The sequence below is a fragment of the Spermophilus citellus genome (genome assembly GCF_964194105.1).
Source record: "Spermophilus citellus genome assembly, chromosome: 3".
Lineage (NCBI taxonomy): Eukaryota > Metazoa > Chordata > Mammalia > Rodentia > Sciuridae > Spermophilus > Spermophilus citellus.
In genome coordinates this window covers 56,029,067-56,045,350 of record NC_138184.1, presented here as the reverse complement: position 1 = coordinate 56,045,350, position 16,284 = coordinate 56,029,067, and the positions used below count along the sequence as shown (strand labels likewise).

The 16,284-nt window shown below is 43.5% G+C and overlaps 1 protein-coding gene across 6 annotated transcripts in view; it reads left to right on the top strand.

Moving 5' to 3' along the window:
- The window catches only part of CADPS (calcium dependent secretion activator), a 479,847-nt gene that overhangs the window by 217,410 nt on the left and 246,153 nt on the right, over window positions 1-16,284 (top strand). For all 6 annotated transcript variants that reach the window (XR_014020728.1, XM_081283086.1, XM_081283087.1 and 3 more), the window contains exons 5-6: window positions 523-756; window positions 3,806-3,927. Coding sequence is in view for 5 of the 6 variants with exons in the window: in XM_081283086.1 (XP_081139212.1) it covers window positions 523-756; window positions 3,806-3,927 (356 nt within the window). In the remaining variant the exon portion in view is untranslated. The remainder of the gene's footprint in view (window positions 1-522; window positions 757-3,805; window positions 3,928-16,284) is intronic.

Sequence of the window (16,284 nt, the reverse complement as noted above, 5' to 3'; positions counted from 1 at the left end):
TGAAAACGATATGTATTCTTCTTAGAAATAGCCACAGGCTGTGTTTGAAACATCTCAAATGAATTCATTTTGAATTATTCATGTGAGAAAATCTCTATAGATCCCAGAAATAGGGTGTCTTTCTGTTTCCATAACTTAAAAACAACTTGACTGTGTTTTGCTAAAAAGAAAACCATTTAAACAGAAAAAAAAATCACCCCATTTTGCTTTCCACAAATCAAATTTGCTAGAGAAAAAAAAAATTAGAACTTTAATAAAACATTCAACTCTTTCTTACCAGATGTGGATATGTATGTTCTTTTTTTACCTGTTAGAGATCACAAGCAACCGGAAGGCAGACTGCTTGGCTGCTTGCTGTCTATGCATTAAGGCTGAACATATTTTAGTAGAATACCACGATATTTGGGGAAATTCCATTAAGGGTAGATGCATCCTAACTCCGGGCCATGATACAAAATCTTTCTATATAATTCCAATTTTTGTTTACTCCTTTGTTCACATTTTGTTTTTGTTTTTTTCAAGGAACGCAAATTTCCCAAGTTTGTTTCCAAAGAAATGGAGAACATGTACATCGAGGAGCTGAAGTCCTCCGTCAACCTGCTCATGGCCAACCTGGAGAGCATGCCCGTGTCCAAAGGCGGGGAGTTCAAGCTTCAGAAACTCAAACGGAGCCACAACGCCTCCATCATCGACATGGGCGAGGAAAGCGAGAACCAACTGTCCAAGTCCGATGTCGTGCTATCTTTCTCCTTGGAGGTAAAAAGCCTTAAACCCTTGAAAGCTTCCTTGCAGCACAGGCCAGAGCTGAGTGATTAGATACAGCACAATCAGCCTCTTTTCCCCCCTTGAACCCTGGGAGCAGTTATTAAAATAACAGCTTGCTGAGCACAGGTCAGCTAATCAGCCAGTGCTTCTACCCTCTCCAGGAGCACACATTTTTTTTTTTTCTTGAGGAAATGGAATCTTAAGAACCACCTACTAAATGCAATCTCCCCTATCTTCAAACAGTGCTGAAGGATTTCATAAAGACTTGATGTACTTCAATTTAGAAGGCTTAAAATTTGGGTTCCTTCTAGCATCAGTTCATGGTGAACTGTAAATTTTCTTTCCCACCTTCTTAACGGCTAGAAGGGACCCCAGCAAGCACTTAGCTTTGCACAGGGGAAAAGAATCTGTGATGCCAAGTGGCGTGCCTGGCATTAGACAAGGGGAACATTTTGGTCAAAAGCAACCGATAGGTGTAGAATGCTGATAAGCACCGGACATTTCACCTTCAATAACTGCATGTAGCATCATAGTGGTCCTTGGAGGTATTTGCAGATGTGGAAACAAAGTCTGAGAGAGGTTAATACACCTGAAACTGATTGCCCAGCTAGTAAAGACACAGAATCAAGATTTGAAACGAGATCTATTAAAGTCCCCCAAATTGTGCTCTTTCCAAGGTGCCTTTCATTTCTTTCCATGTATGTAATTCTTCCCTGGATAAAAATATTCAATTGTACCCATTAGCACTTTGGATCCTTACACAACAGGCACAAGATACATATCATTATCTCACACACACACACACACACACACACACACACACACACACACACTTTGTAGATAAGAAAGCTCAGACTCTTCTAATCTGAAATTAAAACGAGGCAGGTTCAATGTCAAGGTGTCTTCCCACCATCACATGAGTAATACAATTGTTCTCCTGGGTCAGCAACAGCAGGATCACCAAGAAAATTTTGAAAATGCAAAGTCCTGGGCTGCATACAACCTACTGATCAGAAATTCTGAGTGTGGAACCCAGAAATCTCTAAGGTTTTTGTTGTTGATGTTGTTATTCTTTTTATTGTTTTAATTAATGTTTTTATTCTTTGTGTTGTTGTAGTTGTTGTTATTTTTAGATATGCATGGTGGTGGAGTGTATTTTGACACATATACATACATGGAGTGTAACTTATTCTAATTAGGATCCCATTCTTGTGGTTGGACATGATGTGGAGTTTCCCTGGTCGTGTGTTCATATATGAGCATAGGAAAGTTCTGTCATTCTACTTTGTTTCCCATTCCCATTCCCCCTGCCCCTCCCTTCATTCCTCTTTGTCTAATCCAATGAACTTCTAGTCTTCCCTCCCCTCCTTATTGTGTGTTAGCATCTTCATATCAGAGAGAACATTGATTTGGGGGGATTGGTTTATTTCACTTAACTTGCTATAATTCCATTCCTCTGTATGGCTGAGTAATATTCCATTGTGTATATGTACCACATATTCTTTATCCATTCATCTGTTGAGGAGCACCTAGGTTGTTTCCATAGCTTGGCTGCTGTGAATTGAGCTGCTATAAACATTGATGTAGCTGTGTCACTGTAGTATGCTGTTATTCTGTTTAGTTATACATGACAGTAGAATCTATTTTGACATATTTACACAAACATGTATTATATCTTATTCTAATTAGGATCCCATTCTTGTGGTTGGACATGATGTGGAGTTTTCCTGGTCGTGTGTTCATACATGAACACAGGAAAGTTCTGTCCCATTCACTCCACTGTCTTACCTGTTCCCATGCCCCTCCCTTCCCTTCCTTCCCCTTTGTATGATCCAGTGAACTTCCAGTCTTCCCTCCCCCACTTATTGTGGGGTAGCATCTGCCTATCAGAGAGAAGTCTCTGGTTTTACAAGCCTGACCAACAATTCTGATTCATACTGAGTCTGAGAACTATGTGGCAAATGTGACAGCCCTGTTGTTCTGCCTTGAATTAAGCCAGTGGGAAAGTTCGTATTTTTCCTATCCACTTAGTCCTCCTTTTGTAATGGTGTTTCTTCTTCCAGAGTCCAGCCGAATGATTTTCACACACATTACTCATGGTAGCTGGCTGATGGTGATTTGGTTCTGATTCTTAAATTCCTCCCCCTCTCCCTTCTCCTTTCTCCCCTCTTCCATCTCCTCTCTCATGACAGAGCAGACCCCAAATCACTAAATATTAGAATAGCAGGTAATCAAATGCAGCTAAGGGTAGTAGTGGGAAATATGAGAAATAGCCAATGATACCTCTTGGTCCCTGACCACACCAGTGTTTTTCCTCAGTCTTGCCCAGAGACTGTGCAGCCCCAGATCTGTTTTTGTTCTGACTCAACAACACTGGCCCTCACAGAGTTCTCCTATAGTATTCCTCTTCATTTGGACGATCACTGGCATTTCAAAATTAGATTTCCGACTGCAATGCTGATTCACATTCTCACTTTCTGGTAGGAAAACTGGAGTATCTGGTGACTCTAAACTGGGGAGGGAAACTGGCAGCTGTTCCCTTGAGACGGAGCCTGAGTTCTCCAGCTTGCCACAGTCCCCACCGCTCCCTATCGCATCTCTGACTGTAACGTCGACTGGTCCTAGCCTTTCTCATACTTTATTTGTGCTATCGCTTACCTTATTGTAAGGAGAAAAGTGAATTCATTGCTTGTGTATCTGCCAAGAGGTGAATCACAGGCTAGAGTATTTTTTAAGAAAATAGGAGAGAATCTATTTCTTGGTGGAAATGGCAGTGGGGGCCAGGGAGAGGGGAAATGACCCTATTTGCTCATTATGGAAAAAGAGGTCTGATTAACTCGTACGGCCTGCCTGGACCTGAGAGTATCTGGGTCAGGAAGCTTGTCTTTCCGGCTGGGAGACCACTGGCTGCACTATGAGGAACCCCAGCTTCCTTCCAGACTGGTGCAGCACCATGGGTGGACACCAGACACTGTTTCCCCCTGAGATGCCATCTGAGGACATTGACCCCAACCTCCCCCCTGTGTGGTTCTGTCTCCAGGTGGTGATCATGGAAGTCCAAGGCCTTAAGTCCTTGGCTCCGAACCGCATCGTGTACTGCACCATGGAGGTGGAAGGAGGGGAGAAGCTGCAGACGGACCAGGCTGAGGCTTCTAAACCAACGTGAGTGGGGTTCTCTGTGATCCATCTGGAGAGGGCTGGCGCCATCGGTTCCGTCTTGGCCAGCTCCAAGATCAAAGTCGGGTTTCCCCCAGGAGGACAGAGCAGGCACTCGCCTGGTTCATTTATCCAACAAGATGACTTGACTACATGTTTAATTTGGCAGCCACAATAAAGGTTCCAGTCCCTTCTAAACTGAGAACACTAGGGAATGGAAGAAACGGCCTCGTTTCCAGGATCTTTACATATTCTTAGATTGCTTAGCTTCACCGTGTGTGCACGAGAGCTTGACATAAATTGGTTTTGTTATCTTTTCTTTTTTGGGGGGGAAAGAGGTACTGGGGATTGAACCCAGGGCCACTTGACCACTGAGCCACCTCCCCAGCCCTATTTTGTGTTTTATTTAGAGACAGGGTCTCCCTGAGTTGTGCAGGGCCTCACTTTTGTGGAGGTGGTTTTGAACTTTTGATCCTCCTGCGTCTCATCTTCCTGAGCACTGGGATGGCAGGCGTGGGCCACTGCACCCCGCTGGTTTTGTTATTTTTTCTAACTACTATTTGGTTTACAGCATAATTTTTTTTTTCAAGATCTTTATGAGTCCCGAAGTACATTAGCCAGACAGCGTGTTATAGGGGACACGGGACATTAATTCATTAGGTCGACACAGTTTCCTGCCATGTGCACTGTGTCCAGGTGGCATGGAGGAGGGGGAAGGAGAAGGTCCCTGTTGCAGCCATGCAGTGCTCACAGGTTCGGGCGGCATCAGAAAAACAGAGAACTGTAAAGGCAGCAGCCCTCTATGGCTCCATGGGTTCCACGCCCATCAGTTCAACTAACTGGAGTGCAAATGTCTGAGGGAAAAAAAAAAAAAGGTCTGAACTGAACCGGCACAGACCTGTTTTTCTTTTTCTTAAACCCTAAACTACACAGGATAACGACTATTTCCATGGCACTTACATTGTACTAGGTATTGTAAGTGATCTAGAGATAATTTAAAGTACCCAGGCAGATGTGCATAGGCTATATGCAAATACCATGCCATATTTGTAAGGGACTTGAGGACCCATGGATTTTGATATCTACAGGGAGAAAAGGAGGAATCTGGAAAGGAGCCCATCCCTCTAGGATATGAAGGGTCAACTAAATTATAAATGCTGAGAAAAAAAAAAAAAGTCCTTCAAGATAGCAGGGACACTTGAACCAGTTTGTGGGGACACAGTTAGGCCTTCCTTAGGATACCTGAAATGTTTAATATAAATTATGAAAGTCAAAGAATGGAGGTGGAGTGGAGAGCAACCCAGGTGGTGTGAACAGCTTGTGCCGAGGTCCTGTGGTCAGCTAAGGCCTGTGGCAAGGAGGAATTCAAAAAAGGCCAGCGGTGCTGGAGTTTGGAGAGGAAGAATTCCCTAAGCCACCAGAGAGGCAGGCAGTGGCCATCCCAGAGGGTCACGTAAGCCCACAGAGGGGAAAGCTTAGGGATGCGTGGTGGGATATGTGTTTTGGAAGGATCTCTTTGGCTGTAGAGGAAGGGGCCCCGAGGTGACGCAGGAAATCACTCAGGATCCTGGGACCATGGTCAGCAGGAAGGGTGATGGTTAGTTCACTTGGGTCAATAGAATCTCAAGCCTCAAGGATTCATGAGAGATCACTGCTGTGTTCCCTCCCCACCCCCTGCCTCGGTCCCTTCCTTTCCTATCTCTGTGAAGCCACCTAGACTAAGGAGCACCTTTTGTTGATGGTGGGAGTGGTGGGGGTGTGAATTCATCAGAGAGTCCTCAAAAGAGTCCCCTCCACCAGCGGCTCACTGCCTGGCCTCCCCCAGAGCATCCTGAGCTGTTTGGCGGAACAGGAATCACTCACCAGGATGTTCAGACAAAATAGTTCAAAGAAAACCCTGAAGTTTCCCAGGATGCCGGAGAACCAGGGCCTCGTGCCGTCAAGGGGTCCTCCGCATCAATAGGCAAAGCCTGGGGTGCTCAGAAGCTGGGTGCAGTGAATGAGAGCGTGGGGACCCTTGTCTTCAACTTGAGTCCACGCTGACAGTGAGGGCCACCTCTTTTGCTCTACCATGGGTAAAATCCCAGTGTCCCCTGCAGTGCCTGCTCATGATCAACACAGTGATGTTAAGATGACCACTTATAGGTGCTTTTGGGGGGAAAAAATGAGTGGCACTCGGGGAAAGAAAAACATATTTAGTGTTTCTGACAACCTCTAGAGAGGCTGGGCCCAACATGGTGTCAGATAAAGAAGGAAAGAGAAAACCTGCGATGTGCCTAACAGGCTGCTGCGTCCTGGGGACTATTTCGACTCAGTGGCGATTCATGTCATTTTATTGTGTGTCACAGCTTCAGCTGGAAAAGGAAATGATGAGTTGATTTTCCTGTGTTTACAAGCATTTAAAACAATTTCATAAACAAATGGAGACAGCTGGGTGTCCCCACGCAAAACACTCATAGCTCACACCCCTCTTTATATCTGACCCTACGTGAATGTTATCATGTCCACACCCATCAGCTTCTCCCACTGCAGCAGACATGCACTTTTTCTTAAAGATTCCTCTTTCATCATTGAGAATTATTCAAATCCTACAGAGGGTTTGTTGATTACTTTTTTGGTTTTCATTTTGTTTTTGTTTGGTACCAGGGATTGAACCCAGGGGCACTTAACCACTGAGCCACATCCCCAAACCTTTTTTAAAAATATTTTATTTAGAGACAGGGTCTTACTAAGTTGCCTAGGGCCTTGCTAAATTGCTGAGGCTGGCTTTAAACTTGCAATTCTCCTGCCTCAGCCTCCCGAGCCTCTGGGATTACAGGTGTGCACCACCACATCCAGATGGTTTCAATTTGTAGTGCAGGCTTTTAAAAAAAATGTAAATTTGTTCTTTTTAGTTATACATGGTAGTAGAGTATACTTTGACATATCATACAAACATGGAGTCTAACTCCCCATTCTTGTGGTTGGACATGATGTGGAGTTTCCCTGGTCATGTGTTCATATATGAACATGGAAAGTTCTGTCCCATTCACTCCACTGTCTTTCTTATTTCCATCCCCCTGTTCTTCATTCTCCTTTGTCTCATCCAGTGAACTTCTATTCTTCCCTCTCCCCCTTATAATATGTTGGCATTCACATATAAGAGAGAACATTCAGCCTTTTGGTTTGGGGGGATTGATTTATTTCACTTAGCATGATAGTCTACAGCTCCATTCATTTACCAGAAAATGCTTTCATTCTTCTTTATGGCCGAATGATATTCCATTGTGTATATCCACATTTTCTTTATCCATTCATCTGTTGAAGGGCACCTAGGTTGTTTCCATAGCTTGGGTTTGTTATCTTTTCTTTTTGGGGGGGAAAGAGGTACTTGAGTATTGGGAATTGATCTGCTATAAACATTGATGTGACTGTATCACTGTAGTATGCTGATTTTAAGTTCTTTGGGTATATGCCAGGGAGTGTAATAACTGGGTAATTCCAATAATGTAAGCTTTTTAACCAAGATCAAGCCCAACCCCAACTTGCTGGTAGGAGCTACCTAACATTGTGAGCCAAATCTTTCCAGATGAAAAGTGCCATAATTAACTCATAACATCTGCTGTGGGTGAGGAAGAGGTCCAGGTACCCTGTATTTGCTGGGTCTATGGTGTCAACAAGGTCGACCCAGAGTCTGAAATCTGGGTGTTTCTTCACACCTTCCTTTCTGCTATTTTGATTGTCCTTAAAACCTTTCCTCACCTTTCTCCAGATGCTCTTCTGTTCCCTGTACCCTTCTTTCCCCTTCCCTTGGTCACAGCTAGTTCTAGTGGCCTTCCTCGCCTTCCCTTTCCCCGGGAGGATCACCCGGGCTGTTTGTCCGGATCTGTTTTCCGTCTGCCTCCCGAGTTTTGATTTACTTAGAACCCTACATTTCTTTTCTTGGAGTCTTTTTTTCCCTCCTCCTTTTCCTCCCTCTCCACCCACCTTCACTTACAATTTCTTCCATCCCTAACCTCCAGCTCTCACCTGGGCTGCTTGATGTTGATTGTCTCCCTGGGAGGCTCTCTGTCCTTGGTGCTGATGACTCTATCTCACCATTTAATGATTGTAGGTAGCCCTTCTCCTGCCCTGTTCATCTTCTGAATCTCGGTTTTTACTGTTCTTACAGCTTTTCATGCCCGTGCTCTCTGTGACCATTCTAAACCAAAATTCCACCTAACCCCGCTTTGTCTATCCCGCATAAATTATTATCACTAAGTATGACTTGGTACCTGCGATCAGAACAATATTGTCTATTGCTTACAATATTGAGGAATGTGGTTTTGGTCTCTCTCTCTCTCTCTCTCTCTCTCTCTCTCTCTCTCTCTCTCTCTCTCTCTCTCAAGTATGGTCACAAATTCAGGAGTGCATTATATAACCCAGGTTGGCCAAGAGAATTCCCTTTAGAACTGTAATCTACAGAGCCCTCAAGAAAAACAAGGGCAGAGTTAGTACCATGGTCAAGTGAATTGCAGAAATTCAAGACATTACATCTAAGTTATCCATAGTGTATGTTGGCTTGAACCTGCCAACAGTAAATAACCCTGTTTAACTTTATGTAATGTTTAATGATTTCCCCCAAACTTCTTTGAACTAATACCTCTTCACATCCACTGGAAAACACTGGTCTTTGTTGTCAAATGTAGTCGTGGAGAATTCTGCGCTCTAACATACCCTCCTTTTTTCCAATAACATTTCTTCCTTGGCCACCAGAGCCTTGCCCAGCATATATATTGGATCAGTTGCATAATATAAGAATTCTGTGCCCGTGAGTTAAATATATTTCATCGCTAAAGAAACACTGTGACAGGGGTAGAAGGGGCCAACTTTTATACTCAGCTAAATTACCACCCCTGCTCACCCTTCCTTTAATCAATCCGCTACTTGTGGGCTATTTTTACCATATCTCCTCTCAACTGTTTTTCTCCCCTCCTGGTTTTCCCCCCCACACACAAAATGCCTTTATTTTATGTATTTATATTTATGTGGTGCTGAGAATCAAACCCAGTGCCTCACACATGCTAGGCTCTACCACTGAGCCACAGCCCCAGGCCCTCTCCTGGGTAAAAAAACCTCCAAAATGGGAAGAGCCAAGAGAATATATGATCAAAAGTTTCCATGAGCTAGACTTATTCAAAATCATGGCCTTCATTTGCAACATGCTGCATCTGCTTCTTGTGAGAAACCAATGAGCAGAAGGAATCGAAATCCTGTTATTAGTTGAGGAATCTCAGGAAGGCACAGGAATGAAGAAGGGAAATTCTTTGTGGATTCGGAACCAGGTACCTTTGTCCAGGTCCTGTGAGGTAGAGCCCCGCAGCTGTTCTTGCCATATGGAGATGGTTTTCAAAAGGCAATACTCCTTTTTTTTTTTTTTTTGGTACCAAGAATTGAACCCAGGGGCCCTTACCCACTGAGCCCCATCCCCAGCCCTTTTTTATATTTTATTTAAGAGACAGGGTCTCGCTGAGTTGCTTAAGGGCCTTGCTGAATTGCTTAGGGCCTTGCTAAGTTGCTGATGTTGACTTTGAAGTCTTGATCCTCCTGCCTTGGCCTCCTGAGCTGCAACAATACTGTGACCTCTGCTGATGAGAGGTTATGTTAGGTGTTACCCAGCGGGCATCGGGTAACATCAAAAAGGGTGAAGAGGAAGTTCCTCCTTTTCCACTTGATTTTCAGTTCTTCTTATCTGATTAAAGAAAGGAAAGCATTTTAATCTGGGGTCAGAGGCTCCTTGACAGCTCTTCAGGACTCATATATGCACCAGGATCCAGCTGGGATTTACACAGCCTCCCCCATTGTGCTTAACTGTTGTCCGTGGCTGGTGGGGATGCTGTGTCCTTTTGTGGCAGTGACATGTCTTCCTTTTTAAAGAAATATATTAACATTTTTAAAAATGAATTCATTTGAATAAGATATATTAAGTAAATAATAGCACAGGTGGTACCTAGATTTGATAAAAAAAAAAATTGTCCTGAAAATATCTTGGGTTGAAGTATAAGAATAGCAGAGGCTGGGAAGCTGATGAGCAAATCACTTTCATTTAGAAAAATTGATCTAAAGTAACTTGACGTATTCCCTGATTCGAAAGTAGGCTCCAAAATCACAGTCTTTTTTGGTGGTTGGGGGCCGTGTGAATGACCTTCTAAATGAAGCAGGCCCTGAGGATTAATCTGCATAGCAAATTTCATCCCAGGAGAGGGTTGGACAATCCAGCATGTGCAAAAACTGCACCTTCATATTTTTTCTCCCGGGTTGCATTCAAGGGGTTGGAGCACAGGAGATTTTTTAGCCTGACCTGTCTCCCCTATCATCATCACAATGCCATCAACTTTAAGGGAATCCCCACTGTCGATTGTCCCCAGGGGCTCCTTTGAGGCCTTTTTCTTACACTAGGCATATTAATATGCAATGGAGGATGCCCTTCCCATCCTTTTCTTTTTTTGGGGGGGAGAGGGTGTAGTACTGGGGATTGAACTCAGGGGCACTCAACCACTGAGCCCCATCCCCAGCCCTTTTTATATTTTATTTAAAGACAGGGTCTCACTGAGTTACTTAGGGCCTCACTAAGTTGCTGAGTCTGTCTTGGAACTCGCGATCCTCCTGCCTCAGCCTCCTGAGCCTCTGGGATTACAGATGGGCACCCCCATGCCCAGTTCCAACCTTTTCTTTAGGGCTCCTTGAAGAATCCCTTGCAGAGGCTGCCTACCACACATGGTTGGCCCTTCATTTCTTTCTCTTTCCTGGGTGCAGTTGTTTATCCTGCCCATCTCCCCAGGTACCTAGTTTATGAGATACTGTTACAGCAAGAACTGCTTTGCCCCAGTGATGGACATCCCCTGGCCCAAGCGAGAGTCCTGTCTGATCTTCAAAGGGGAGACTATTCCTGTCCCCTAGGGTCATAAACTGACCATGCTGAAACCTACTACCACAGGCACTGAGGATTAAATATCAGCACATTTAAAGACTGTTGCTGAAAAGAAAGGAAGTTTAAGCTAACACATCTGAAAGTATGTCATTCTGAATTGAAACCAAAGATGCCACTGGCCCTTTGATTGTTAAACAAGTCCACCGCCCCCTGGGAAGCCACAGGCTCCATGATGTATGGATTCTATTATTGCCAGGAGTGGAAAACATACACACACACACACACACACACACACACACACATACACACAATCAGACTGCATCCTGCCATTTTTCAAGGGAACAAGTAATAAAATGCCCTGACTGAGAAATCATGCCACAGCTCCAGATTTGTTTTCAAGGACACTTCATCTGATGAGACCACGTGAAAGCCAAAGCCAAACCCAAGGCAGCAAGCAACGTTCTAGAATTTTCTTCCATGAAATAGATTTGTCCAAAATGGTGCAACACAGAATGTGGGCCAGACTTCTGATGCCCAAATTATTCATAGAAATGGAATTCTGTTAAATCGCCCCCACATCGAGTTGCAAAGTCAGAAAAGGAAGTTACTCCTTCTGATGGCTTTGTCTTGTGTACCATCTTCTCAATAGGACTACTTCCTTTCTCAATTTAACCAAAAATATTTTCTGCGTAAAAGGCCCTTGGAATGGTGTAAATGGAAGCAGAACATCTTCTCTGAATGGATCCTTTGAAATGTTGATGCAAATGAATAATATGGAAGGGTGGGTGTTCACGTTCCCTCTGCAAATGTCCATGGAATGTTTATTTTCCTTGTGTCCAGCTAGCACTGGAGCTAGAGCTGGGAATGATATATATCAGGCCTTGACCTTGGAGTCTCTCTCTGCTTCCTTGTGTCATGAACATTCTAATCGAGGACATGGGCGCCAAGCAAATTAGCCAATAAATTTGTTAGGTCATGTCAGATTGTAATCTGTGTTCTGAAAGAAATGAACAGGCTTCTATGACAGGAAGTCATGGAGCATAGGCTGCCCCAGTGGCCATGGAAAGCCCTGGGGTATGTGAAGCTTGACTTAACACCTGAGAGATGAGAAGGAGCCAGAGAAATATCATTTCTAGCAGAGGGAACATCAGGTAAAAAGGTTTTGAAATAGAAAGGGATGTTAGGATTTGGGTGGGAGGTGTCCCCCAAAAGCTCACGTGTGAGACGGTGCAGGAAGGTCCAGAGGAGACATGACTGGGTGGTGAGAGCCTTAACCCAACCAGTGAATGGACCCCTGATGGATTAACTGGGTGGTGGCTGGAGGAGGTGGGTGTGGCTGGAGGAGGGGGCATTGGGGGCGTGGCTTTGGGGTCTCTATTTGTCTCTGGAGAGTGGAGTCTCTCTCTGCTTCCTGATCACCATGTGAGCTGCTTCCCTCCACCACACTCTTCCTCCATGATGTCCTGCCTCCCCTCGAGCCCCGAGGAATGGAGCCCGCTGTCTATGTACTGAGACCTCTGAAATCCTGAGCCCCCCAATAAGCTTTTCCTCCTCTATAACTATTCTGGCTGGATCTATTGCACACATATATTTGCCAGCTATTAGTGACAGAGTGAGAGATCATACAGACATAACCTTTGAAGTTGCAGAGACATGGGAAAGAGCTGATTGGAAAAAATCCAATCATTTGGGCACAATGATATGTTATCCAGGAGCCACCGTAGCTTCTGAGAACTTGAAAAGCCACTGCATAGAATAAGGAATGAGACATCCTGAAAAGCACCTGCTTTCCTGTGGACCTTCCTCAACACCCCACGCTCAAGTTCACGGTGGAGAAGTCATCTGCGTAGGAGAGACAGTGTAGTGGGAACACAGATGCAATTTCTCTTGTTCTCCTTTCCTGAGAAAAGGCTTAAGTTTCCTTCAGAGTTAATTAAGTCAGAAATGGTAAAAAGCCAACGCTGACCCAGAAATTCAATCCTGCTGGGCTCCCAGAAGATGTGTAGGTTGGGAGGAAGGAAAATTATAATCACCGTTTGAGCTGCTTAGAGACAGTTTCTGCCTCTCAATCGAGAAAGTTTGGTCCAGAAACCCCAACATGTATGGAAGAAAAATTTGTCAGCATGAAGGGGAAGGTCCACTCACTGGCAAGACCCAGGCAGTCAGGTAGACAGTAGAAAGAACTGGGGTGCTAAGGAGCAAGCTTCAGAGAGTGAGCTCTGGGTTCTACACCTGACTCCATCACAAAGTTACCAGCTTTCCAGCCCCTCCAAGTCCTGATGAGGAGTATCCCATCCCCCTTCTACCTCAATTCTCTCCTCTAGCTGGGGGAGGAATCATCATAAAAGAACCCAAGGAGTGGAGCCTGCTGCCTATGGACTGGGACCTCTGAAACTGTCATATCTTGCATCTGACTCAAAGACGGTGCAATTTCTCGAATAGGTAGGAGTTCCACAATTGGATGATCAAGTACAGGTTGGAGTTAGATATTGATATTCCAGGATATAAGTGTGAGAAGTCCAAGAAATCTCTGATTTCATGAGTCATTTCATCTTAGATTCATAAGCTACCAGGTTGTACTTTTCAAAATAGCTCTTCAATGGGCTGGGGTTGTAGCTCAGTGGCTGAGGGCTCGCCTCGCACAGGGGAGGCCCTGGGTTTGATCCTCGGCACCACATACAACAATAAATAAATAAAACAAAGATATTGTGCCCATCTACAATTAAACATTTTTTTTTTCAAATAGCTCTTTAAGGACTGACTGACTATAGGCCATCTCCTTTCTGAATGCCTTGCTGGAAAAGATCACCTGCCACTTGTACTATGGTGCAATCTTGGTGTGGGGATCCATTAATGTATGTGGAGGTCGTGGAGGTACAGCTGGGAACTGGCACCATCCACTGACCAGTCTAAGCCAGGTCTTTTATTCCTCCATAAGGATTAATGTATAGCTGTACCAAATTTGCTCTTGCTCCAAGTAAGTAGAGATATGTCTTTTTTCCCCCCCTTGGTACCAGGGATTGGAACCAACAAGTGTTTATCCCCTGAGCCACATCCCCAGCCATTTTTTATATTTTATTTAGAGGCTTAGGGCCTCCCTGAGTTACTATGGCTGGCTTTGAACTCTCGATCCTCCTGCTTCAGCCTCCCCAGCTGCTGGAATTACAGGCATGCACCTGGCTGTAATTACAGGCATGCACTTTTACAGAATGTTCCACACTGACATAGGAGCAACACCTAAACCAAATCAAAAGAGGAAATTAACACATTCGCTTCCCCTTCTCGGTCTCATCTCCTCCTTGGTTTTCAAGGCAGATTATACTGTGCTAGTGGGAAAGCTTGCTACTGATAAAGGTATTAAGGAGAAAAGATTTCAAGAAATAACCCACAGTTGAATCCAACCCCACAGAGCAAGTGAGCCGCTCTCTCTAGATAATGTCAGTGCTGGGTCCTTGGAGTCTTTCAGGAGGATAAATTTTAATTACATGTAAATAAGTCAGGCTCCACTCTAGCTCTACAGTGGAATCTTGGACCCAAGACTCCTCCTGACAGATGCAGCTGAAATAGCTGGTGGAAAATGCAGATTTTGTGCATACGCTTTAAATAATATTTCTTCCGTGACTCCTCTGTATAAGATACTGGGCTCCATCTTATTATTGGGATCATTTTTAAAAAAAGAGTTGATGCTCTTCTGACCAAAAAATTAATGTGTTAATTGCAAAAATAGAAAAGTTAAATATCACTCACAATCTCCACACCCAGAAATCCTCACTGTAAATATTTTGGATGTGTTTCTGATTTGCTTTGCTCAATTTACAGATGCACCCACACCCACCCAAAGATATATGCACATGATAGGTAATCTTTACCTTCAACTATGATGGGAGCTTTTGGATAAATTCCTAAAAATGGTATCATTAATTCACAGCAGATTATTTCCTCCGTGTTGAGGAGTGGGGTAACCAGCTCAGCCCAGTGTCCTCAGAATTTTCCAGTCTTAGCCCTGAGAATCCTGCATCTGGGATAAACTGGGACAGTTGTTCTCATTATTTGAATGAAGACTTGTACTCATTCTCCATCATCCTGTATCTTTGATCTTGCTGATTACGAGAGAATCTTAGATGTTACAATTATGGTGGGGGTCTCTTTGGTGGGGGAACCTGGAGGATGCATCATCCTAGGGGTCAGTGTAGGGCTGGAAATTGCTTGCTGAATTTGTTTGGGGGAGGCCTCTCTCTTTTCGGCTTCCACCATAAGGAAGCTGTCTTTGTCTCTGGCAGACTCAGAGAATTCCTTTCAGCCTGCAAATTCGAGCCTGGAATTAAGACACGGTTCAGCTGTTTGTATACAAACAGCAAGCAACTCTTTGTGCTCCAAGTAAAGTCACTGCCCAGCCTCACTGAGCAATCTTGGTTTGCTCCATTTGTCTGGATACATAAAAAGCTGCATGATGAGAATTATTATATTAATAACAGCAGAGTGCTACTTCATGTGACTAAGCAAGCAGATTACATCATGGTGCTTGCACATGGAGGTGAACGCAATTAACGTCTTAGTTATATTTATGCAGGATTCTGGGTATAAGCAGCAAGAGAAAGCAAAACTGTGGATTAAAATGTATAGCAAGAGGGCTGGGTTTGTGGCTCAGTGGTAGAGCGCTCACGTAGCATTCCTGAGGCACTGGGTTCGATCCTCAGCACCACATAAATAAAATAAAGATATTGTATTCACTTACAACTAAAACGATTCTTAAAAAATATACATATAGGGAGAGACATATACAAGAATGCAGCTTATTGTAGGAGACTTCCAGGGCTCACAATAACTAGCAATGGTATATCTTTTGTAAAATCGAATTTTTGTTCATGTTTTCTCCACTTTCTTTAACGTATTAGTGATCAAGACACTAAATCCATATTGTACATGTTAAATCAAGTAAAAATGGGTGTGTCTTGCTAAACAGGTTTTGGAACCAAGGTTAATTCAGGTGGGTTTAATTACTGTAAACTAAGATAACCTACCAACTTCATTGCCTAACAACTAAACTTTTTTTCTCTACATACTAAAGAAAAACATACGTATTGTATGTACGTGTATATATTTTATATATATTTTTCAATATCTCTCTATATCTATCCATCTCTATCTATATATCTCCAGACCTACTTTGCATTCCAATGTAGATATATAGATAGATATTTAAAGTATATATATAATATATTATTACTATATTTAATGTATTATAGAAAGATAGATATTTAAAATTATATATAATGTATTATATATGTATAAAATTTAGAAAAAGGACTCTGTTTTCCTTTGGGGTTTTATTTATTTATTTTTGTTGTTGTTGTTGTTGTTGTTGTTTGTACAGAACCCAGGGGTGCTTAACCATTGAGCCACATCCCCAGCCTATTTCTTTATTTTTTATTTTGAGACAAGGTCTTGCTAACTTGCCGAGGCTAGCCTCTAAC